Here is a 25,226-nt window from a genome sequence, read left to right as displayed (position 1 = left end):
TCTTACCAGCCCGACAGACGCCACTTACGTCCATGGTATGTACGGAATGGCCGTCGGTCATTGATATAACTTCCGAAGACGGTTCACAGCACATGCTGAAGCAAACCTGCGCATCTATCGCTGTCAGAGTGGCAATTCCGGAGTTGGAATGATTCCGGAATGGTTTCACATCATCAAACACTGGGAATGGAATATGAATGGAATGACGGCACCAGTCGGGTAGAGGGAATGGTAATGGAATGGTCGCCCGACATTCTCGAATGCTTTTGGAATCAAAGATGTCCGTAGTCCCGGAGCGCTAAATGTTAATTTTAGGCGAGACTACAAAACATGTAACTTTGCCAGTTGGGCTAAAGGTAACTTGATCATTCCATTCCATTTCTCGCTTTTTTACTCAATAGGACTCTGTCAGTATCTTATTATAGGTGACTGCGCCTGCCGCGGTATTAATAAAGGGCGCGGTGCTCTACACCTTTTACGATTCGGATGCCTCGCAAACGTTTACTGATTATGCTACAGAAGTGTAGTTAAAGACAGTTATTTTTAGTCAGGATTAGCTCACTAACTTTTTGTGTGGGTTCATGTTTATAAACTCCTCATTTTTAGTGAACTCCTTATAATTTAGCTTACTTAAGTTGCAATGACATATTTGGGTTAGCAAGAGGGTGCTCACACAAGGAGAAAGAATTGAACGCATAAAACGGCCACGTCGCGAACAGTTGCACGCTGTGCGAGTCCACGGGGATTTGAATAGCGCGCCATGTCTCTTGTCCGCTGTCGAGTGTCCAGAAAATTCCATAACAGGTGCTCCAACACGTGTGCGGCAAAATGATGCCCGTTAATGGGCCTTAAATGTGAAAAAAGGAGACGCAGAAAACTGCTGCGTTATCGTCAGCAACGAAATCGTTTATTACGACACAGCCTTCACCTTACTGGGCACTACCTCAATTACGCTCGCCGGCTATTTCCTCAAATGATTCCGCTTTAAGTTTAATACCAGCAAAAGCACCTGTGTTCTTTTCAAAGAAAAAAGAGGCCTCATCGCAAATCCTGCTTATGACGACCTTCATGGACAGCACATACCTGCGAACACAAAACACAAATATTTAGGCATAATTTTAGACAAGAAATTAACAATTGTTTCGCACCTAAATTACCTTAAAAACAAATGCTTAAATCTATAAACATTCGTAAAATTATGTTACACCCAGCGTGAGGTAGTGACAGGAAGTGCATCATGAACCTTTACAAAAGCCTCATTCGAACACGCTTACATTACGGGTTCATATTGTATCAATCGGCTACTCCTAGTGCCTTGAATATGCTGGGTCGTGTCCATCACCAAGGATGCAGGTCCCTTCATTACAAGTCCTGCAGAGAGCCCCTACATTAAAGCTAACGAGTGGTCACTTCCTCTTAACAGGTCGTACTGAAATTTTATGCACATTCTGAAGGTAAATGCCAAACGCGAACATCCCTCTTGCATAAGTGTAAACGATGTGGCATCTGCAACGTTGTTGAATAATTGACCTGCAGTTAGAGAACCCATCTCAGTGCTTGCACGGAAACTTAGTTAAGAAATGAGTGTGCCACTTCTAAAAATCCTCTAATATGGCTTTAGCCAAGCTATGTACTCCGTGGGAATGGAGCACGTTGATTGTGATACAGCCTTTGTTGAAATAACAATGAGCGCTCCTCGGGTACATATACAAACGCACTTTCTTGCACTTCATTCGAAGTACATTTGACAGACATTTTACAATGATGCCTCAAAGTCACATGTTATCATTTCGTATTTAGCCGTCATCTCATCATTTTGTGAATCAGATGTCCTGCATCCAGAAACAAGCAATTTCACTGCTGAGGTTTATGCTGTACTGGAAGCTGCTAAACATACCAAGAAAACAGAACTATAAACGGCCATCATATTCAGACCCTCTTAATGGCATCTAATCTGTAATTTCACCCCAGAAACACTACAACCCTGTAATCACTGACCTCTATTCACTCCTGTGAACAGAATATACATCTAAATAGTACGTCATAGTAGGTTTGGCGCCTGGGCACAGACGCATCGAGGGCAATATGCCTGCAGATGAACGTTGCCACATCCATTCCAACGAAAGCCGACAACTCTTCCATATGTATCCCCGCCAGTAACCTAACGCCATTTTGCTGGCGCTGTTCAGACTTTTTTCATGTTCGGCCACGCCCCCTTGTTGGGCTCTGTGGTGGGTGGCAGACGCCATTGCCGATTAAATAATTTCTTTACATGGGATCCTCAAACCCCTTTTCTACCGATCGTGCCTCGAAAAGGGTACGCACCGACGCAACCACGCTATTCTGGCCCAAAAACAAAGAAACTTTCCCGAAATTTCACGTCCTTCACTGTGAGCAGTGATCTACGAAAGCTAGAGCAATTTCCCCATTTCTTGTGGCCAAGTGCCTAAAAGAGACCATTGGAGCTGGTTATAAGGTAACAAAGATGTCAAGTGGAGATTTGCTCCTCGAACTAAAAGACAAAGAACAATACAACAGACTCGCACACCTCGTAGCCTTTGGTAACATCCCTGTTTCTGTAAGCGTACATCGAACAATGAACACAGTAAAAGGCATAGTATCAGACGAAGAGCTAATGACATTGAATGAAGAAGAACTCCTGGATGGATGGAAGGACCAAGGGGTAATCCATGTGCAGCGCCTCAAAATCAGACGGAATGACAACGAAATCCCAACAAAGCATTTAATACTCACTTTCAGTTCAACTTCTTTACCCGAGACTCTTGAAACCGGCTACGTAAAACTTCATGTTCGATCATACATTCCGAACCCGCGACTTTGCTTCAAATGTCAAAGATTTGGTCACGCATCCCAGAACTGCCGAGGGCAGCTTATGTGTGCAAACTGCGGCACAACCGGTCACTCTTCTGACGATTGGAATAATGACGAGGTACATTGTGCTAACTGCGATGGCAGTCACCCTGCATACTCCAGAGCTTGTCCAGCCTGGAAGAAAGAAAAAGAAATAATTACTGTAAAAGTGAATTAGAACATAACATTCTGTGAAGCACGACAACGTATCTCCTCGTTATTCTTGCTCAAAACATCTTTCGCCGAAGAGGTGCAAGACGTCCTCTGGCGGCAGCCCGGACCACGCCTAGTGTGCCGAGGCCAACGCCACCCGCCCCTAAGGTGGGAGCAGCGAACGCTGCCCTGCCATCTCTCAAATTGTCCACACCAGTGGCCTCTACAAGCTCCGGCAGCAGCCAGGGCACCGCAGAGACCACAGGGGTCCTGTCGACCTCCGGTCCGGTGGGGACGAAGACTTCGTCGCTAGAGATGAAGTCTACGCGACGCACACATCGCTCTCTGGAGCGGGTGTCCAGTGCCTCTCAAGAGGCTATGGACACCAGTCCAAGCCAAACGGCGCTAGTAGCGTCGATGGAGCGGCGAGGTTCCCTTGACCGCTCCAAAAAAGACAAAACACCAATTACAGGGCCTAACAAAGGCCCTGTAAAGTAAGTCACTCTCCTCCCTTTTGAGCCACACAGCACATTATTTTTGTCAACAAGGACAGCATCATACAGTGGAATATTAGAGGACTATTAAGAAACCTTGATGACGTCCAAGAAATTCTCTGTAAGTTTAATCCTAAAGTGCTGTGTGTGCAAGAAAACTTCTAAATTCCAAACACACCAACTTCCTCCGACAATACTTGACTTTCAGAAAAGACCGCGAGGATGCTGTCGCATCATCTCGCAGTGTAGCCATCATTGCTGATAGAAGTGTAGCGTGTCAGCATTTGAAGTTCCAAACGGCCCTTGAGGCAGTGGCCGTTCGAGCCGTTCTTTTAAATAAACTCATAACCATCTGCTCGTTGTATATAACACCACATTATCAGCTTCATAGACGCGACCAAGAATCATTAATAGATGAGCTCCCAGAGCCATATCTGATTCTTGGTGATTTTAATGCACACAGTAGTTTGTGGGGCAATTCACGCTGTGATGCTCGAGGTCACGTTATTGAACAGCTAATTTTTTTCCTCTGGAGCATGTCTCTTGAATACGAAGGAGCCCACGTATTTTAACCTGGCTAACAAGTCATACTCTGCCATAGATCTTAGCATTTTATCGCCGACGCTTTTACCCTATTTTAAATGGAATGTGCTTAATAACCCGTGTGGAAGTGACCACTTCCCAATAAGCCTGAGTACGCCGAAACAAGATCAACTTCCCCCGCAGGTCCCTCGATGGAAGGTTGACTCAGCCGATTGGGAGCGGTACCGAGCTCTTACTCACATGACGTGGACTGAGACGTGCGGTCTAACCATAGATGGTGCGGTTACATATTTTACAGCTTTTATACTTGATGCCGCCTGTAAATGTATTACTCAAGCGAGCGGCATGGGCTCCAAGCGGCGTGTTCCCCGGTGGAACGATGCATGTAGACAAGCACGGAGGAACCAGAACAAAGCGTGGGCGCTGCTTCGCGATTCTCCAACAGCAGAAAACCTGGAAAACTTTAAGCATGTCATATCCCAGGCAAGGAGAACGCGCCGACAAGCAAGACGAGAGAGTTGGTCAAAGTTTATATCAAGCATAAACTCGTACACAGATGAGAGAAAAGTCTGGAATATAGTGAAGAAAGTTAACGGGCAACAAACTTACTACCTGCCTTTAGTAAACAGCCACGGAGAAAGCCTGGAAGATCAAGCAAACTTTCTTGGTGCACATTTTGAACACATATCGAGCTCCTCACACTACTCTGAAACCTTCCGAAAGTACAAAACGGGAATAGAACAACAAAAGTTATAAAGAAAATGTGCAAGAAGTGAGGCGTACCGTGAACCATTCTACATAGCAGAACTGCAGGCAGCACTGAACGATTGTAATACATCCGCCCCAGGTTCAGACCGCATAATATATGATATGCTGAAACAACTACCCGCCGAAACGCAAAAAACTCTCCTTTCCCTCTACAACGTTATATGGTTTTCCGGCGAGATCCCCTCTGTTTGGAAGGAGGCTATTATAATTCCAATTCTGAAGCACGGAAAGGATCCTTCCTCTGTATCAAGTTACAGACCTATAGCGCTAACAAGCTGCCTCTGCAAAGTATTTGAAAAAATGATTAACTGTCACTTACTACACTTCCTCGAATCAAACAAATTGCTCGACCCATACCAGTGCGGATTTCGGGAGGGCCGATCCACCAGTGACCACCTCATACGTATCGAGGCACGTATCCGTGAAGCTTTTGTTCATAAGCAGTTTTTCTTATCTGTATTCCTTGATATGGAGAAAGCCTATGATACTACGTGGCGGTTTGGGATATTGAGAGACCTCTCACACTTAGGTATACGCGGTAATATGTTCAATGTTATCGAAAGCTATCTGTCTAACCGCGCATTCCGTGTTCGAGTGGGCAATGTGTTGTCACGGAAATTTCTACAGGAAACTGGAGTGTCGCAGGGCGGGGTGCTCAGCTGCACGCTCTTTATCGTAAAAATGAATTCTCTTCGCATCTGCATACCACGTAACATCTTCTATTCAACATATGTTGACGATGTGCAGATCGCTTTTCAATCAAGTTCTCTCGCAATCTGTGAGCGACAGGTCCAGCTTGGTCTCAACAAGGTCTCCAAATGGGCTGATGAGAACGGGTTCAGACTGAACCCACAAAAAAGCACCTGTGTAGTTTTCTCTAGAAAAAGAGGCCTGTACCCTGATCCTGAAATTGTTATATGGTGAGCGTCTGCCTATAAACAGGGAACATAAATTTTTAGGCATAATTTTAGACGCAAAATTAACCTTTGTACAGCACATAAAGTATTTAAAAAACAAATGTATGAAAACAATGAATATCTTAAAGGTGCTGTCACGCACAACCTGGGGTAGTGATAGCAAATGTCTTATGAACTTGTATAAAAGCCTCATACGCACACGACCAGATTATGGAGCCATAGTGTGCCAGTCGGCTACTCCAACTGCTCTGAAGATGCTGGACCCTGTCCACCACTTAGGCATTCGCCTGTCCACAGGCGCCTTTAGAACAAGCCCAGTAGAAAGCATTTACGTTGAATCGGATGAGTGGTCACTTCATCGGCAGCGAACATATTCGTCTTTTATGTATTTTCTGAGAGTGAACGCAAACAGTGAGCAGCCCGCATATTCCACCATAAATGATTTGTGCAGTTCTCAACTTTTTCGCAACCGGCCCAGAGTGGCACAGCCTTTCTCATTGCGCATTAGAGACATAGCTGACGAAACAAGGGTTCCACTGTTTGAATGCCACCTTATGCCCCCTGCTATACGGCCACCGCCGTGGCAGTGGCAACTTATACACTGTGACACATCTTTCGTAGCTATTACAAAGCATGCACCTGTCGCGCATATACGAAGTACTTCCTCGAACTACAGCACAAATACTCCTCTCCTGAATTTTTTACAGATGCAGTCGAAGTGTAATTCCGGCGTGTCTTACGCAGCGGTCGGTCCGTCCTTTTCGGATGCCGGTGTTCTGCACCCTAACACAAGCATTTTCACAGCAGAGGCCCACGCGATATTGGCCGCCGTTAAACACATTAAAGAACCTAATATCCCAAAGGCAGTCATATGCACAGACTCTTTGAGCGTCGTAAAAGCTTTAAAAACTGTCAAAAAATATAAAACCCCTGTAGTTCTATCCCTTTACTCAGTACTATGCACCACCTATGCGTCCAAGCAACATATCGTGGTATGCTGGGTGCCGGGGCACCGAGAGATAGAAGGTAACGTGTTGGCTGACCAGCTAGCCACATCCGTCCACGCGAAGGTTTCCATCTCTTCCACGACTGTCCCTGTTGTGGACCTCAAGCCCACCCTAAAGAAAAAGCTGAGGGCTTATTGACAGCGGTTGTGGGATAAAGCAACAGAAAATAAACTATATGTTATCAAGCCATATCTTGGTAACTGGCCGCCGGTATCAAAGAACCGCCGCACAGAAGTAACACTTTGCAGACTTAGGATAGGACACACATACAGTACACATGCTTACCTCTTGTCCGGTGGTGATTCACCCATGTGTAATAAATGTGGTGAGCCACTTACTGTGCTTCACATCCTGCTGCAATGCACTGAATTGAACGCTGATCGGAAAAAGCATTTTCCATTACCACACCGGCAGCAAATTCCACTTCATCCTCTAATGATCTTAGGTATAGAACCTCTCTTTAAATATCAATCATTGTTGGAATTCTTAAAAGATGTACACAGTTTTCAGGTTATAGCTCCAGGCAATCCGTAGCACGGCCTCTTCACAGAGGTTTCTGCTGCGGTAGCTGCGTTAAAGAAAGCACCCGCCTCACAGCCTTTGGGCTCAAAGGCCTTAAGGAGGCATACGTGCTATTTCCATTCTCTTGCATTTTATCCTCATGATCACTTGTCATTCGTACTGTACCCATAGACCACTCCACACATCACTATCATAATTTTATACTATATATCGTTTTACGCTTCTACGATAGCGATTGATTTTAGGCCAATTTACAGCCATGTTACCTCTTATCATCGCAACTAATCAATCAGCGCTTAACACAACATTATCAGTCATGGCGCTCTTTGGCCATACCTGGCCCTTGCGCCGCAAAAAAAAAAACACATATCATCATTTCTTGACCGGCAATGAGCCTCCCATCTGCTGTAGATGTGGCCAGTCACTAACCATTCTCCATGTCTTGTTGGATAGTAAGGAAGTGGAAGCTGAAAGGCAAAAACACGCCTGGATCTTGCCCACCGACAGAATACTCATTTTCATCCGGCAATGTTGCTTGGTGCTGACCTGTTTTCTGACTGAACATCGATTTTTTAACTTTCTACAGAATGTTCGTTCTCGGCAAGTTATCAGCCCAAGAGTTTCGTAGCATGGCCTATCGCTAGAGTCTGCTACTGCGAAAGTAGCATTTTGTAGGGGACGTGCCTACAGACCCTTGCACTTAAAGCGCTCATTGAGGCCGTATTGCTACTGACATTTCTATATTTTAGTATCTAACTCCGTCAGAGCATATTTTCTAAATTCATAGCACATCTGACAAGTCATTGCGATTATTTGAATAGATCTGCATTTTACAAATTTTTAAGCAACTTTGAAGCGTGTCTTACGTAGCGGTCGGTCCGTCCTTTTCGGATGCCGGTGTTCTGCACCCTAACACAAGTAACACAAGTTACATTGTCATAGCCTGTCACGTTACCATTTCTGATCATTTGCGTTATTGTCGACGCTGTCTTGACGACAGAATAGCTCGTTGTGATGACCTGTTGAGGCATTCAATCTAGGTGACAGTAGGTCGTCGCGAGATTATCTTCGCGAGTAAGAGTCGCGCACAGGCGGTCAATCCATTAACGGATAAAAGCGTCGCGTGGGCAGTTCATCAGGCGCTCTTCGTGCGTCAGGCTTCGATATCAGAGTGACAAAAAGCGGATCTCTGTCAACGAATACGCAGACAGAGTTACGTAATGCTGGCCAAGAGAAGGGAAGCGCAGTCCAGGACGGCATAAAACTAGGTCGGGTGATGAAATTAGGAAATTTGCAGCTGTAAATTGCAGCTAGCACAAGATAGGGGTAATTGGAGATCGCAGTGAGAAGCCTACGGTCCTGCAGTGGACATAAAAATTGTCTGATGACGATGATGTCGAGAACTCATCGCTTCTTTTTTTATCGCCTCAAGTGAATCGCATTTTTATATATAGGTCATTAAAATATATCGCATGGTATATTCTTTCAGTTACCCCTATTATTCCTGTGCCTATGAACGGTGCTAAAGTAACCATTATAGTGGTGTATTAATTTAGCGGCGCCGAATTTTTACAAATCGCCATTGGAAGATAGCACAACTGAAATCCTCGAACTTGATGAGGCTGACGATGCTTCCACTAGCAAACCAATTCGGAATTGACTAATTCAGGAACTTTACTAATTAGGTTTTTACTTATAATCTAATGCACATATTGCAACCTACGCATGTAGCTACGGAGTTTGCAAGCCATATCAGCTTCATACAAATTCCGACGATGGCATCGGTTTCGAGATATGCGCCAATAAACTTGCGGTAAAAAAACATTGTTGTTCCACTTTCCTCTTTTTGAGAACAGTGTTTTCTGCATTTAAGCATAAAATTAAAATGGAACGCCAATGTTGTAGTGCACCTGCTACAATTCGTAAATTTCAATATGAGCCATATTGCTATCTTTGCAATTGTGATAACTATTCAATGAAGCATTTCGATTTCTATTTGAAGTAACGTCCATCTGATCTAGTAATATAGCTTAAGGATCAGATTGGTTCTATCTACCAGTGGCAATTTTTAAAATTTGGTGCAGCTAAATGAAAAGCACCTGGCGCACAAGAGAAGGGAGATAATTAATTTTAGAGATTAGAGGCTGGTTTCAATAATAACATTCTCAAAGGGAGTAGAGAGTACTATATTCGATAAAATATAATTTCCTTGATGAACACTTGGTTAAAACGCCATCACAGTACGGTTTTAGACCTTCCCTTTCTGCACGAATGACGCTACCTTATCAAAAACAATATTTTAAAGGGCATTTGATGCTATAGACCATGTAAGGTTATTGTGAAAAATGCCAAGTGTGTAAATGAGGTGCACTAGCGAATTAACAGGCGTGCTTTCAGGGCATACAGACATGGCGGGAAAAGGAAGCACCGGTTACCGGCCTCCTGCGTGCAGCAGTGGTGGCGATGACGCAATACCCAGTACAAGCCGCGCTGGCATGGAGGAAGCATCAGCCAGTTTGGAAAACAACAGGGAGGTGAGCCCAAATTTCCTTAGTAATTCTATAGGAGCAACTGGGAGAAGACAGGGAATGCTGCCTCGAGCTCAGTAAGCTTGCACTGACGAAATGTGCGCTCGATCAAAGTTATGATTCCTACCGTGTCCCGTGCATTGGGAGGCAAGTTAAAGATCCCCTTGTGGTCGAAATTATTCCGCCGTCTCCCACTATGGCGTGCTTTATAATCAAATAGTCGTGTTGGCGCGTTAAACCGTGAAATTCATCCAAAGTTAGATCCCAGAAATGGCAGAATGTCAGATGGTATGAGCAATAAGGCTCTGCCATTAACACGCATCTATACCTCGGGGGCTCCCATGTGTGTACGTAGGAAGGAAGAAATATATTGATGCGAATGCATCAAATGGCTCAATGAGCAAAAAGCCAGCATCCAGCGTCTGTAGCAGAGAAACGGCACCCAAAATTACGATTGGCTGCGACGCCACGGCAGGAGCGCGCCTCGGTGGAGCAGAGCGGGCGAAAGGGCGCATCTGCGGCCGAGAGGGTGCGCCAGGTGTTGCGTGAAGGGAGAGGGCGTCGCTGCGATGCCCAATTACCCTCGATCTCGCCCTCGGAAAACTGTGTTATCCGCGCTTTGCGCCGAAGAAGTGGCGGTTAGCCAGGCGCATCTCCAGCGCATGAAATGTAACGAAGAAGATCCGGTCTGTCAAATGCATCACCAGCGCTTTACGCAGGGCGCCGGTCTTGACTGCTCGCAGGGTGCTGAGTACCGCACCGAGTCGACGTCTCAATCCTTGCGTACCCTGTCAATAAACACCTTGAAATTTGGTGCAGAGTGCTGTGTCATATTGTTAGCGTTAATCGTGACGTGATTGCAAGTACATCAAGTTAATGATGCCATGACCCATCAGTCATCTTAGTCAGACATTTGTGCCTTTCCACGCTATACTTTGGTATATATACCAAGTCAACGAGACGCGATAGTTATGCGGTTTGTATTTATTTTTGGTACCGCGGCCCCGCCGACGGCCCCATTCCGCTTCCCAAGAGCCAGTTAAGGATTTCGCCTTAATAAAGAAACAGCAGTGCGCGGGAGGCACTGTTGTAAAACAAATCGAATGCATGAAACAAAAGAAAGGAAACGATAGGGTGTAAAAGCGTTAGCATGAGCTAGCCATATCTGCTACGTTCTCCTGGTTATTAACGCGATCTCCAGCTTATTTTGTTCTGCAGAACGTTCACGTTGCTCATTCCTAGCATAACTAAATGAAGTAACCGCGCGCATTGCGTTACTCAAACAGCGGCGTAAGCGCGCACCAAGCGAGCTATATAGGAGGATATAGACAAAATGCCCATATTCACAGCCGGCAAACGCGTTCTCTGTGCGGTTAGTCACTGCTGCTATTGACGTGGTCTTGAGGAATACGTCGTTGCTTATACTAGCCGCACGCTGACAAAGTCGGAGCTAAACTACTGTTACAGAAAATGAGTGTTTAGCAATACTCTGGGCCCTTACGAAATTTCGACCTTAATTACACGGCGGCCATTTTGATGTAGTAACGGACCACCATGCGCTGTGCTGGCTGTCCTCATTCAAAGACCCCTCTGGCCGCCTCGTGCGCTGGGCGCTCCATTTGCCAGACTATGACATACGGGTCTCTCGTGTACCGCTCTGGACGCAAGCACACCGATGGCGACGATCTCCCCCGTTCGCCAATTTCACCTGCCGTACACAGTCTTTGCCCACTCAAGTTTGTCCTTCAGCACTTGGCATCCATGACATGCGCTCTGAGCAAAGCAAAGACCCGTTGATTTCTTCGCTTTTGGAGTTTCTCGCTGATCCTGCCAGTGTCGGGACATCTAGGTCTCAACGGCGGCAGGTACATCAATTAGCTATTCGCGACCAACTCCTCTACCGTTGCAACTATGTCCTCGAGGTTCGGCAATGGCTCCTAGTAATACTGCGTTATATTCGGGATGATTTGTGAACATTGTTTCACACTGATCCTCAATGTGCACGCGGTGGCGTGTTAAAGATCTACACCCGCCTTAGGCTCCGGTATTACTGTCCTGCATGTACAAGTTCCTTCGCAAGTTCGCCCGCTGCTGTTTCGACTGCCAGCTCCGAAAGTAGGTCCTACATTGACTGCCGCATCTTTACAGCCACATCCGTCGACCATCCCGTCCTTTTGATCGATCGACCTTTACGGTCCGCTTTCTTGTACCGGTGCTGGAAACCACTTCATTACCGTTGCAGTGCATCATCTCGCATGCTTAGCTAGGAACCGCTGCACTTCCCTCTGCAACTGTCCAAGACGTTGTATCATTCACACTGCGGCATTTTATTCTTCGTCATGCAGGCCCTCGGGAACTTCTTGGTGATCAAGGCCGCGCTTTTCTATCTGAAGTCGTAACGTCGCCTCTGAAGAAGTGTCGCATTAACCACAGGCCCACTAGCACGTACCATCCGCCGACGAATGAGTACTCTAAACCGTACTCGTAACCGTACTCTTAGGGACATGCTCGCCACGTCTGTCGCGTCCGCCCATTCCAACTGGGACGCTGCGCTTCCGTTCGTAAAGCTCGCCTATAATACTACCACTCAAGCCACCACTGGCTTTTCTCCATTTTTCTTACTGTAAGATTGCGAAACTTCCTGCACCATCGATACCGTTCTACCCTACTAGCCTGATTGATTGGAATGTGGTCCTGTATGTCAAGCTGCGCAGCATACTGAATAATGCAGACAACTCGCCCGTTGTCTTACTACCGCAGATCAGGCACACCAGAAGCTTCGTCGTGGTGGCTCTGACCCTTCAAGCTTCCCTTCCGATTCATTGCTGTGGCTGTGGGTTCCACCTTTAGCTCCCGGCCTTCCTTCTAAGCTGCTCCTAAGATATCATGGACCTTACCATGTAATTGCACAAACTTCCGCTGTGAATTATGTCGTAGAGCCTGTGTCGCGGTCTTGTGATCAGCGCCCCCCCCCCCCCCCCCCGGTAGCGAAATGTTCATGTATGTCGGCTCATGCCCTTCTATGATCTCTCTATGATACCGTATTCTTAGATCGCCAGGATGGTGCCTTTTTCTCCGGGGGAGAAATGTAACGATGCAGTGCCTATTAGCCAGGCGAATCTCCAGCGCATGAAATGCAACGACGTGCCGGCCAGTCGGGTGCATCACCAGCGCTTTACGCATGGCGCTGGTTCTGACTGCTCGCAGGGTTCTGGCTACTGCACCGAGGTCGACCTCTGAATCTTTGCGTACCCTGTCAATACACACCTTGACAATATATATATATCTACACACGAAAAAAGGGATCCGAGGGCTCAATTTTGTTAATCATACAGCGAACAGATAATGATGCCAAGGAAAGCATCGGAGAAATTAAGTGTGGTTGAAATTGGAATGTAGAAAATGAGACAGAAATAGGAAATGAAAGTTTTCCTTTATTCATTATTGCCTTTTCTTCATTATTAATTTATTCATTTCCCTTTGCATTATTTTCTGCATTCCAATTGCATGCACACTTAATTTCCCCGATGTTTTCCTTGGCTTCACTGTCTGTTGGCTTTATGTGGTTATGCTTATATATATATATACAGACCCGCCGCGGCTGGTTGTTTCAGCTAAGGCGTTGCGCTGCTGGGCACGAGGTACGAGTAGCGGGATCGAATCCCGGCCGCGGCGGCCGCATTTCGATGGAGGCGAAATGCAAAAACACCCGTGTGCTTGCGTTGTAGTGCACGTTAAAGAACCCCGGGTGGTCAAAATTAATCCGGAGTCCTCAATTACGGCGTGCCTCATAATGAGAACTGGCTTTGGCACGTAAAACTTCGGAAAGAATAACATATATACAGGCACTTATACCATGTGGGCGCACGATGTTTTTAATTCCAACGTTTCATGCGGGGTCCAGCCTTGGTCAGGCGATATATATATATATATATATATATATATATATATATGAATATATCAATAATACGCAAAGTGATTAAAACACACAAAATCAGAATCGCTCAGGTCTTTATTCATCGTTACGGTAATCTGCCGTGGACAAATAAATTGACAGGACGAGTATATATACAACTTACTCGGCACTGCTGACTGCTTTGTCCAATAACATCGAGAACTGCGATGTCCTTCATGACACCAAACTTATTCGACAGGCAGCACTTTCAGATATTCCTGTGTCACAGTCGAATATGGCTAAGACAATCGTACATATGGCCTAAATGTGCGGTGATCCTTCGCTCGTCTTCGAGGACCGCTCGCTTCACGCGTCGGCTTAGCCCCACGGATCGTCTTGCTAAAGGTTTGGTTGATGCGCAGCAACCACTTTGATGCAGCACGAACACTGTTCTAAATAAGAACAAAGACAGCGCAAAATGCACAGTGGCAGCTCCCACCTGGTGCGCTCTTTCAGGAGGCAAAGTGGTAGCACTGGAGAAAAATGAAGAAAGATAAAGCGTTGTATGTTGGTATCACGAAACCTAATGTAACGCTAAGTGCTTTATAAGGGCGGCAATATGTTTTTTTTATGATGGCTTACTATTTGTGCAAATGTGTCTACTTTGCACAGTCCGATGAACAATAAAAAACATCCCTCACTAGTGTATAATTCACTGCTGTACGTGAAAACACGGAAGCAATAAACGTATTGGTGCCCACGCCGTATAGAACTAGAATATACGCGTTTCGGTTGCTCAGTGCGCTCGGCAAAAACAACTTTTCTACATCTATTCTATGTTGGACAAAACAGTCTTCTTAAATCGTCCTCAGACGTTTAACTTCCGAGGGCACACCTCAGGCTATGTGCCTCGAACCTCGTTTGTTATCGATTTCAAAATGCACGAATATTATCGAAGTTTAAACCAGGCTGGTTCCTAGGCAGTAGTATAGTTCGGATATTTCTATTCACCCACATCTTTTAAATATAGGTTATAATTGATGGATTGAGACAACAAATAGGATTCTCTTGTTTCCAACTCGAATGAGTACCGTCTTTCTCCGCGTTGCAGACCACCAAATTCGGACGCTTTAAATATCTGCAAAGCTAGAGCCCAAAAGGAAAGATAAATTCAAACGCATGAAGGTAACACTCAGGTAAATCAAGTAACTTTCGCCTAAATGCGCGTTTTTGCTTGCCAAATCTGAATTGTCGAAAACGTGTTGCTGCATTTTGGAAACGGTGGTCGGTACGCCATTTTGAGCTCCTTTGTCCGGCTTCATGCAGGAATGCTACCGGAACCGAGGAAAACGAACAGCAAGAGTTATGCGGTGTCTGCGGTGTCTGCAGCAAGGTTTACACCACACTGCATACCCTACACAGGCACGCCACCGAGCACTATGGCGATGAATCCTACATTTGTGAAGCATGTCATCTACCCTCTGTAAAGATGACGAAGTCAGTAAGACATTGCCAGAAGAGCACAGGAGAAAAGATCTACAAATGCGAAACATGCTTCAAATTCTTCAAAATCCCGAGTCACCTTAAAATACACCAGCGCACCCACACAGGCATGAAACCCTACAATTGTGAAACATGTGGTAAATCATTCGCGCAGTCGGCCCATCTTAATGCTCACAAACGCACGCATACAGGCGTTACTCCCTACAGATGCGAAACATGCGGAAAATTATTCAAGATGTTGTCGCACCTTAACGTACATCAACGCATGCATACAGGCGTTAGTCCCTACAGATGCAAGACATGCGGAAAATCATTCAAGCAGTTGTCGCACCTTAATGTACATGAACGCACGCACACAGGCGAGAAACCCCATGTCTGCCCAAAATGTATGAAGTCATTCCAGAGCAAGCAGTCCCTCAAAGAGCATTTCAACCTGCATACGGGCACGAAACCATTCGTCTGCCAAATATGTAGTAAGTCTTTTGGGAACAGCTCAAGTCTCAGAAGTCATCGCCTTCGCCACATGGATGAATCGCCGAATCAGTGCGCTCACTGCGGCGCTCGTTTCGCAGATAGAGAAACCCTCGACGGACATATGTGCGAGAGGGTTACATGCTATTTGTGTGGAGATTCCTTTATAGATGACATTCAACTGGCCACACATCTCGTGAAGCACAGAGATGGGCAGCCGAAACAGTGAGATTAGTGCGCATATAAAGTCAATCGTCCACGACTTTTGCACAGAGACGTGAGTGTGAACCTGGACAGGAAAACAACGCTGAGATTATTTGATAGCAGTGAACAACATACGCTGCACAGAGCAGGCGGAAACAAGGGTCCACGAAGGGAATGGAAAACAGCTTAGTGCAATGCACAATGTAAACGATGCCAGCTGAGTCTTTCAAATTACGAGACAATACACGTTCACGAAATTATGTGCCAAAAGATTTGAATAACTTGACCAATGCATGCTGTTCACATAAGTGGTAGTCGTGAACGTAGTTATAACAAACTCATTTGAAGACAAACCCAATTTGGCTGCAATTTTATGTTTTGTGTAACTACAGCGTAGGAGTTTTCGCAAAAGAACCTGGACAGCAGCGTTTAGTTCATATAATTGTCTGTCCGAGTGTTTTGACGGTGTTGAAGTAAAAAAACCCCTATGGTGCTACCTTTTTTTAATGATTCTGCAGTGTCAAAAGACAAAAACGGCCAGCTGCGAAGAATATTTGAACCGATGGAAGGTTTCTAGTAATTGTAACAAGTCAGTTCTGTCATTACGATGCTGCTCTGGTGCCTTCGAGAATGTGTTTGCAGTAATTTCTGCGAGAATATTTAGACATAGGTGTACCCACACCAACAGTTGATTGTTTAAAGTCACGGCCTAATGCAATGATTTATTCCAAGACACATGCGAGGCAGTGTTAGGTCTTTCTTCTTTAATCTCGAACTTGTAAGAGACTGACTGCTGAGCGAGTTGGTAATGCAAGAGAAAGAAGTGCTACATAGACGAATGACGAGAACAAGGTGACAGCAGGACCGCTTATTACAACTGATGGTTTCTTGAAGAACATTACAGATAACATAGGACAACTGAAAGAACCATTTGCCACAAACTGAGTTTCTAGATAGTATATACCTACATATTGTAGCTAAACTGAAGGCTTGGCTACACACTTATCGCCTGTATTTTGGGCAATGAAAGCTTCGTTGGGTTCCCTTGCCTTGGCTTTATACCGTGCAAGCACCTTTGCATGAATTATCAACGGAGGGCAGCTTAACTCATGTCAGTGCAGAGTCAAGTAAGATTATCGCTACCCTATCAGTGAAACTCGATGGTGCCTAAGGCGATGATTAGGACAGTGGCCAGTTTGGTTAATGTAACACTACCCTCATAAAAGAAAACTTAGTAAACGACACCGTTACCATACTTTTACAAACCGTCCCTGTGTTTCCCATTGCGTGCGTGCCACACAATAGCATTTTGCTGTGTCATTTATTTAGTACTACTTTAATTATTTACCTTTGTTTAATATCCAAAAGTGAGCCGATGATATTTTTGGCACTGTGTTTCACCGGTGCCACTACTATTATATACATTCGCTTTGAATCGCGATCGAGACGGATCTGGATAGAAATTCTCGACCGCGATTGGCTACTTCCTGCAGCGTGTGCAAAGGTGTCAATCGCGGAGACAAATTCGATCCTGATCGGGCACGATCACGATCGAAATGGCGCCGTGTGACACCCGTATTAAATTCCAATTGTTCGGAGTTTCACTGCATCATAAGCTCATTGACAAGATATTTAGTTATCGTCTTATCATGGCGAAACTTTTGTCAGTTTCAAAAGGGCTACAGTTTTTTTATCTATTTGGAAGTCTGTTTTTACTCGCACTGCTGTGGTTACATCCGTAAAATCTTTCTTTGCTGTTGTGACAAACATAATTGTGCGACCAATGGCATCTCAAATAGGATGTGTCTTTTAGGTATGTGTATGATTAACCTTAACTTGACGGAACCGTAGTCGATAATAAAGAGAACCTTCTTGTCCAGATGGAAGGTGTCTGCGTTGACTCGCATTGCTTTGCTTGTATCTTATTTCTTACAACCCTTTTAACCCAATTGTGCATAAGGGAAAGAGTGGGTGGAGGGGGGTGCAAAAAAGGCTGGGAGCTGGTTACCTGGACTTTTTTTAAGTTAGCTGCTTTACACTAGGGGACGTGGCAAACGTAAACAACCGAGTAACAACATAGGCAAGAAGTAGTGGGGCAGGAGTTGTTGCATTCTTGTAGCTACACGCTGGTTGATGTGGCGATTGGCGCCAGCTATTTGTGTGCCTGAGCGTTTCTTTTATTGTCACTGTCACTTGCTATTTTCAATTCAAGGGGTGAGAGTGCGGTGTCCACAAAATCGTCAGCTTCGTCATTTCCAGCAAACCTAGCGTGAGACGGGATTCACCACAACTTCATTGTAAACTCTTTGGTGTTGAGATAGGGAGAGAGAGAGAAACAATTTATTTGAACCATTGAGGTCGTTGCTCTTGAGGTAGAGTGGGTGGGGTCCTCCTTCCAGGGTTTCCTTAACTATGGCTCGTCGACGAACTTGCTGGACGAGCGCTCCTTAGCACGACAGGGTATCGCTGGTCAACTCTACCGCCCACCGCTCAAATAATGTGCTCGGCTTCTTTAAGCGCTGCGGTTTGCCCGCACACCCCCACGAGATGTGGAAGAGTGTAGGGCGTGTGTCGCCACACTAGGGGCAGATGCCGCGATTTGTTAGTGGGTTCATTTTGCTGTATCTGTGTAGGTCTGAGAGTTACTGCCTCTTCAATGCTTAGCTTTTTGTGACGAGGAGGATAAATCCTGCGGTTGAGCCGCTGGATTCAGAGGCGGTTGCAGTAATTGGATGGCAGCGGCACGAAGGTAAAGGATGGGGATTGATGGGACGATTAGTTTTGCCCCACTCGGTTGAATAGAACACGAGCAAAGGCATTCGCCCTTTCCGGCGCCTCCAGTCCCATGTGGCCCGGCATCCACGTGATTCGATGGGATTCTTGCAGCAACGGGACTAGGATCTTGGCCGCCAGCATCGGTGTTTGTCCGTTGGTAAAGTTACGGCAGGCCAGTTGCGACTCGGTAACGACGCGAACTTCCCTGCCCAGCTTGTCCTGTTACTTTATTACTAGCGCCGCGGCCATGGTCTACACCGCAGCTGGGGTCTCTGTCCTGACGGCGGCAGCGAGGGTCAAGAAGGTCTTTTCCGTACAGGGCAGCTACCACGAAGAGGTCCCTTTTGGGGTACGCCGCCACGTACACGTACGTTGCGTATGGGTCACCCTCCAATTGTCGGCGCTGTCTGTTGACGGGAGCCTTACGTCGTCCTTCGTGGAGTTGATGACTCATGTTATATGGGATGAGGCTCGCTTTGATCCTGCTTCTGACCTCCGGCGGGAGTGATCGTTGCCCATCGAGGGCATGGAGTTCCATTGCCGTTATGGCCCGGTGGAGGATGGCTCTGCCAGCCGCCGTGTTCTGTAGTCTGGCTTTTTGTGAAGCCATAACAAGCGCCCGACAGCTCAGCGAAGGTGTTGTGGATCCCGAGGGCCGCAAACTTCTCGTTTGAGGTGGTTTGTACGCGCCTCTGAGGATTGCATTGACTTGTTCCTGGTCGTGTTTGTTTAGCGAGTGGTAGCCATACGGCATCCTATACGTCAGTCAACTCATCACCAGGGCCTGGACGAGGCGGAGCATGTACTCTTCTGGCATGCCCTTGCGGCTTCTTATTATTATTTTGATAATCCGCGAGATCTGGTTCATAGCGCACCTTAGGGTTTGGATGGCTAGTTTGTCTTTCAGGTTGCTCTGGATCCAAAACCCAGAATGCTCGTGTTATTCCTCTTCGTGATCTACTGGCGCCCTAGATAGAGGTCGATTGTGCCGGAGGACTTGCAGATTCCTCCTCCGTGCACCCGCATCACCTCGGACTTCTAGGGCGCGCAACGCATCCCGCTCGCTGCCGAAAATGTCTCCACTGCCGGCGCAGCCTCCTGAAGGGTCGCCTCAAGAAGCCCGCGTCGATTGCAGGCTTCTTGACGGGCTTGGGTATGGTCACGGTTTCTACGTGTTTCCACTCGTTCGGTATGTGGTCCGTGCTCCAGAGTTCTTCGTTTACGTATTCGGTCAAGTCCAGGATGTGCATTGGGGCTTCGGTTTCTAATCATGGCGTTGGTGCTTTTGTCTGCCCCGGAAGTGGTGTTACGCTGTGAGGCTCGTGCCGGGGCATACACTTCTTCCTCGGTGATCGGAGCTGCTAGTTCTGGTGTTGGTTCCTCTACGTATCTTAGGAGGCTGGGCAGCGCGAGGTCGCTACCAAGGTATTTGGTTTTTAGGGCGCCAATCAGGTCCTGGTCGTTCCCGGGGAATTTGTGAGTGATTTCTTGAAGCGTCCTTGTCGGGCTCGATTGGGCACTGCAGGATGGCCCACGTGTGCACCGTACCGTACTCAGGGTACCCTTGAGCGACTTGCAAAACTGTACCCAATTTTACTGGTCTGATTTTTCTTGAATGAATATGATCTACGTGGAAAGTTGCCTAATGGTAAAACGCGACAGATTTGCGGCAATGAATGACATCGAGTTCCGCAGCAGTACGAGATATTTTTTTTTTGCAACCAGTCATTAGCTTTAGTAAGGCAGCTATTTACCAGACAGTTCAGCTGGCCTGCCCATGGCGCTCAAAACAAAACACTGTAGAACGCAGCAGCGCAGCAATCTGCGCCATCTTGTATTTGGATGTGTGAATGACTGCGCTGCTAGTGATATGCCCACACTGAAAACAATTTATTTCGGCTACTGTCTTCCGGAAATGCTGATCGCGAAAATTGTTCTTCCACGTAAATTGTGCCCACCATGTGCACAATTCCACGAATAATGTCGTTAATGCTACACCGAAATGAATACTCTAATCAGATTTCAGAGTAGCAAGCCAGAGGACTGTCTGTTTGCTCTTTGTAGTCTCCTCTCTATATCTTAAGGCCAAAGTCTTAGGTGGCTATGTTGGCGGTGCCCTAGGCGTGAACTTTCCTTGACCTTGGTGAAATTGTGCCGCGATGAAAAATGATTAGAAAGATTAAAAACAGCTCTAAAAATCCTCAGATTGACGTCACATTTCTCAGCGAGTTTTCTGTAAACAAAGTAAATTAGTGGCTTTGAAAAGAAAGTTTCGTAAAATTTGTTCTACTCCCACGCCTTCGCGGTGCAAGACGAGCCAGCTTCCCTGAAGCCACGGCTTTTTTTTTTGTCTTGCATGGTATTTATTGCATCACGTATATGCGACAAAAATACTATACGCGACAAACGTCCAAGCACTAGCAAAAATATCTCATATTCATGGCTTAGAAGGGACCTAAAAATCGCGTTGAGCACGCCATCCACGCACTAAGAGCACAAGTAGCTTTGAACTTAAAAAGTGTCAGCCCTTCCACTCCGAAGGGCTTACACTTTGGAAGATTATTGAAGCTGTACTGTGGTGGGAATGATGCATTTTCAATTATGACTGTTAAGGTGTGATGGTGTAGTGGTCATTTGAACTATTAAAGAATGAGGAATATATATATATATATATATATATATATATATATATATATATATATATATATATATATATGATCTGGTGGTTTTCGGTTATTTAGTGACCATGGCTTTATGGTCTCTATGGGTGTATGGCAACGGTCGGCACGTTCTTCATAAACACGATGTCTATACACGTCCGGTTTGTTGTAGTTGGTACCGTCGGTTCGTTCACACACGTCAACCCGAAGCGCTCGAGCGTAAACGAAGTGAACAACTTTCCAATCGGGCATGCAGTGTCAACGTTGAAGTCATCCGTCTTTACGATAGACACTTCGTCGTCGAACATAAGCGATCACATTGCCGGCTCTGCTGCGTTCGCGGCGTATTTGGCCAACGACCTCTTGACCAACGACTAGAGCTTCCGAACGACTGGATGTACAGTCGCAATCTTTTTGAGGGTGAACACGGGAACGCGTGGCCTTCTGTGCTCACAGCGCGGTTCAGCGGCGGCAACGATAAGCATTCCTCATGCGCAGTGTGTCCGGCGTGCGCAAATTCTCCCGCCGCGCGCATTGCGTCACGCAAGCAAGTGCGTGTCGTCTGCAGCGCGCGTACCGCAATAAGGTAGCCGTACGGTTCGGGATTGGTGACAATGTTGAACTTCTCATTACGCTACCCACGATGCATCAATAAACTTGAAAGTATATGCAATGTTTTGTGGGCGTTCTCAAGATCATTGTTGATCTGCAGCCAGGCCACGCATGCTCATGACACTTGTGGGCATATTTAAAAAGCGGCTCCCGTCTTTGAGGAGCGTATATATATTCTTGCACATTACCGCATCGGTCAGAGCAGCAACTGAATTTCAGCATGACCTGCGTTCCCGAAGAAGAGAGGTGGAAAATTGTACAATATTCGCTCAAGGGATATTCACAGCGCTCCATCGGTGCTCTCGTGCACAGGCCGCTAAAGACCGCCAACAGGATTATTCAGGCATTCAGCAAGGAAGGCCGACTCTGTGGTGCCCCACACAGGCGTCGACAAAAGGCAACGACGTAGAATGAAGACGCGGTTATGGTAGCTGCTGTCGTCGAGAACCCGTTCCAGTCCGCGAGGCAAGTGTGGGAGCAGCTAGATGTGGACGCTTCCCATGCTACAGTCCGGCGACGCCTCGAACAAGAAGTCACGTCTCCAGTTTGCCGAAGCACACGCCTTATGAATGGCAGATGACTGGGGCCGAGGGAATTCTCGGATGAGTTGACTTTTACAACTCGCCAAGACCAACGGATGCGAGTTTGGCGAACCAGAGACACACGGTAAGAAACTTTTCTTAATGCACGTTTGATTTTGCGAAGGATGGTCAAAAATACAATTTCCATGCAGTTACGAGCCAGCCAATGTACAGGAAGTCGCCGCGAGTGGCCGAAACAGCGTGAACGTGTGAAGCGGTGTCAAGGCATGGTCTCGGGCCGCTGCATCGCATAGAGGGTGCCCTTACATCGCAGCGATACTGCACAGAAATTTTGGACAATGTGCTGCTGCCCTACGCCCACAGCGTCTTTCCCGATGCCGACTTTGTTTCAACATGACCTGGCGCCGGTTCACACGGCAAAAGTTGTCAAGGAACATATAGAAAATCGCAGAATCAGCATGCTTTCCTGACCGGCCAAAGGCGCTGGCATAAACATCTGCCAAAATATATGGGGGTAGATCAAAGCAGCCATGGTGCCAAAACCTGTCCGGCCGACGACTGGGGACGACCTGTGGGCAGCCGTTCGACAAGAATGGGAGGACCTTCGAGCGCATCATGACTTTGTGCCAGCGCTGTACGCGTCACTAGGATGGCAGCAGTCGTTTCCGCAAAGGGTTGTGTGACAAAATACAAACATCATCAAAGAGAAAATTATTCCTGCTTACTAATACTACTTCTAAATGGATGAATCTTTTGTTGAACTTGCACCAAATAAAAGTTCGGATGTTTGTGTTCCCTTGCGTGTTCGTTGTACGATAAGAACACAGCGGAAGGAAAGCTAAACAAAGTGAAAAGTTGAAGCAATTACAATAACGCCAAGCGTAAGAAGCACAACGGTCTGAATAAAAGCATACAAATTGTGGTTTCCGTCATAATTTGCTTTCTATTGAGGGGAAAAAACTGCTAGCAGACGACACACGCGCGCTACGATGACGTAATGCGCAGGAAAGTAGCCTACCCTCCCCGAGCATGCGCGCAGATATTGGGGCTGCCGTCTGACGGCGCCGGTGATATAGAAAGCCACGCGCTCCCGTGTTCACCCTCAAAAAGGTTGCGACTGTACGTTTTGCTGCATGCGATCTTTCGCGGCGTTTGCGCGGCCATTCGCACTTTTGGCGCTCGGTCGCCCGTTGCATTGTTCCTGCGAACGAACAGCACGCGGCCGGACCATCGTGAGTCGTAAGGGCAACTGATAAGAGCGCTAGCACGAAATTCAAGTCACGGAACGGCTAAACGCCGTTGTCCACACTGTTAAGGCCGTTTCACAAGGCGCGATTTCCGTCGCATGCGACGAAAATCGCAGTCGCAGCGCCGATTCTGCGATTTTCAGCTGCGACCAACTGGTTGCTCGCCGCGATTGCTGCGATTTTCCGTCGAAATTGCGCCGAGAACTATTTAGCGGTCTGTTTTGGAAAATGGCGTCGGTCGCTCAACGCAACGTTTATAAATACTTTTTTGTCTATAAATGTTGGCTCAACAAGCCTCAAACATTGGGACTAAGTGAATGCAGCCTTGGATTGCGCAATCGGTACGTACCATCAGCACCGACTCGAGAACAGTGTAGATAACAACTGGTAGGTCAGATTCGGTTCTGTGATTCTATGCGTTTGTTTTCACGCTACGTTGCTAATCGCGCGACGCTTTTTTTTTTTTTCACGTTGGCTTAGAGTGCTGACAGTACGTACTTTTGCGCGCATTTCCGTTATTCACACGCGCTGGGAGTTGGTAAATACAACGAGGTCTCCCTCACGGGAAGACATGGACTTCGGATGTCGTCCCAATTTTCTGTTTATACAATCTATTCGCGATATACGAAAACGCCACAGTTGTGTAGCGCGGTATGCTTATACGGACGGAACAATTTAAAGAATATGCAACTACGGACAAATGCTAAGGTCTAAATGCTAAATGGTCACGCTATACGGGCGACCATTTAGTTGCAGTCGGTTGGTTCGGGCTTTTATGCGCATTTTTCCCAATGAATTATGTCAAGGTTCTCTTACTTCCGCTGCGGGACGCGACTGCTTATCAATCTCGCAAAGCAAACGTGCAAACTATATATTGTATTAAATGTTCTACAATAGCATATTTAACGCTTTAACTGGGAATAAACAGCATTGTCAATTTGTTTTCGAAGCATTATTTAAACACTTCTTTCGCATTTATATGATGTACCATTTTTTCGTTGCACACAGACCAATAAACCTTCAATGTATTGCAGACTTTGTATCCTTACTGCACCTGTGTTAACGCTCATATTGAAAGGTAATTTCATATTTCGCTTACTTCAGTGCATCGAACTTGTTTTGTTTATACTGGTCGTAACAGATCGCAGTATTCTAAGAAACTACTTCACTATAAACATCCTTGCCTTTCCTTGCTTCCCTGTCTCTACTTCCTGTAAAACACATGCAACAATGCGAAAAGCAGGAAAACACCTTGTTTTATAAGCAATAGATAACACATTAAACAAAACAGATCAAAATTTGCAGTGACGACAGCCGGTTGCATTCCTTCCTGTGAATAGCATCTTTCCAAGTGTGGGTGGTTCTTGCATATCCACAGCTCATAAAGTGTGCAGACTCATCACGAGGATTAGGCCTTGCCCATCAAGGTGGAGGCAATGTTGCTAATGAGTCTGCAATTACATGTATTATTGCATAAACTCTTATAACCATATCCCATCATTAGTCGGCCGAGC

At 46.3% G+C, this 25,226-nt stretch overlaps 1 protein-coding gene across 18 annotated transcripts in view; it reads left to right on the top strand.

Annotated features, from left to right (window-relative positions):
• LOC125941611 (zinc finger protein 391-like) overlaps positions 1–16,027 on the top strand; it is a 330,617-nt gene extending 314,590 nt beyond the window's left edge. For 17 of the 18 annotated variants that reach the window (XM_049659287.1, XM_049659279.1, XM_049659288.1 and 14 more), the window contains one exon: positions 15,025–16,027. In XM_049659287.1, the coding sequence (XP_049515244.1) occupies positions 15,025–15,901 (877 nt within the window). In that variant the 3' untranslated portion in view covers positions 15,902–16,027. Of the gene's footprint in view, positions 1–9,672; positions 9,799–15,024 lie in introns of those variants that run through there. The other variant, XM_049659291.1, reaches the window with a different exon arrangement.
• The last annotated feature ends 9,199 nt before the right edge of the window (positions 16,028–25,226 follow it).

The sequence above is a fragment of the Dermacentor silvarum genome, chromosome 11 (genome assembly GCF_013339745.2).
Source record: "Dermacentor silvarum isolate Dsil-2018 chromosome 11, BIME_Dsil_1.4, whole genome shotgun sequence".
Classification (NCBI taxonomy): Eukaryota; Metazoa; Arthropoda; class Arachnida; order Ixodida; family Ixodidae; genus Dermacentor; species Dermacentor silvarum.
This window is presented reverse-complemented; position numbering and strand designations above follow the sequence as displayed.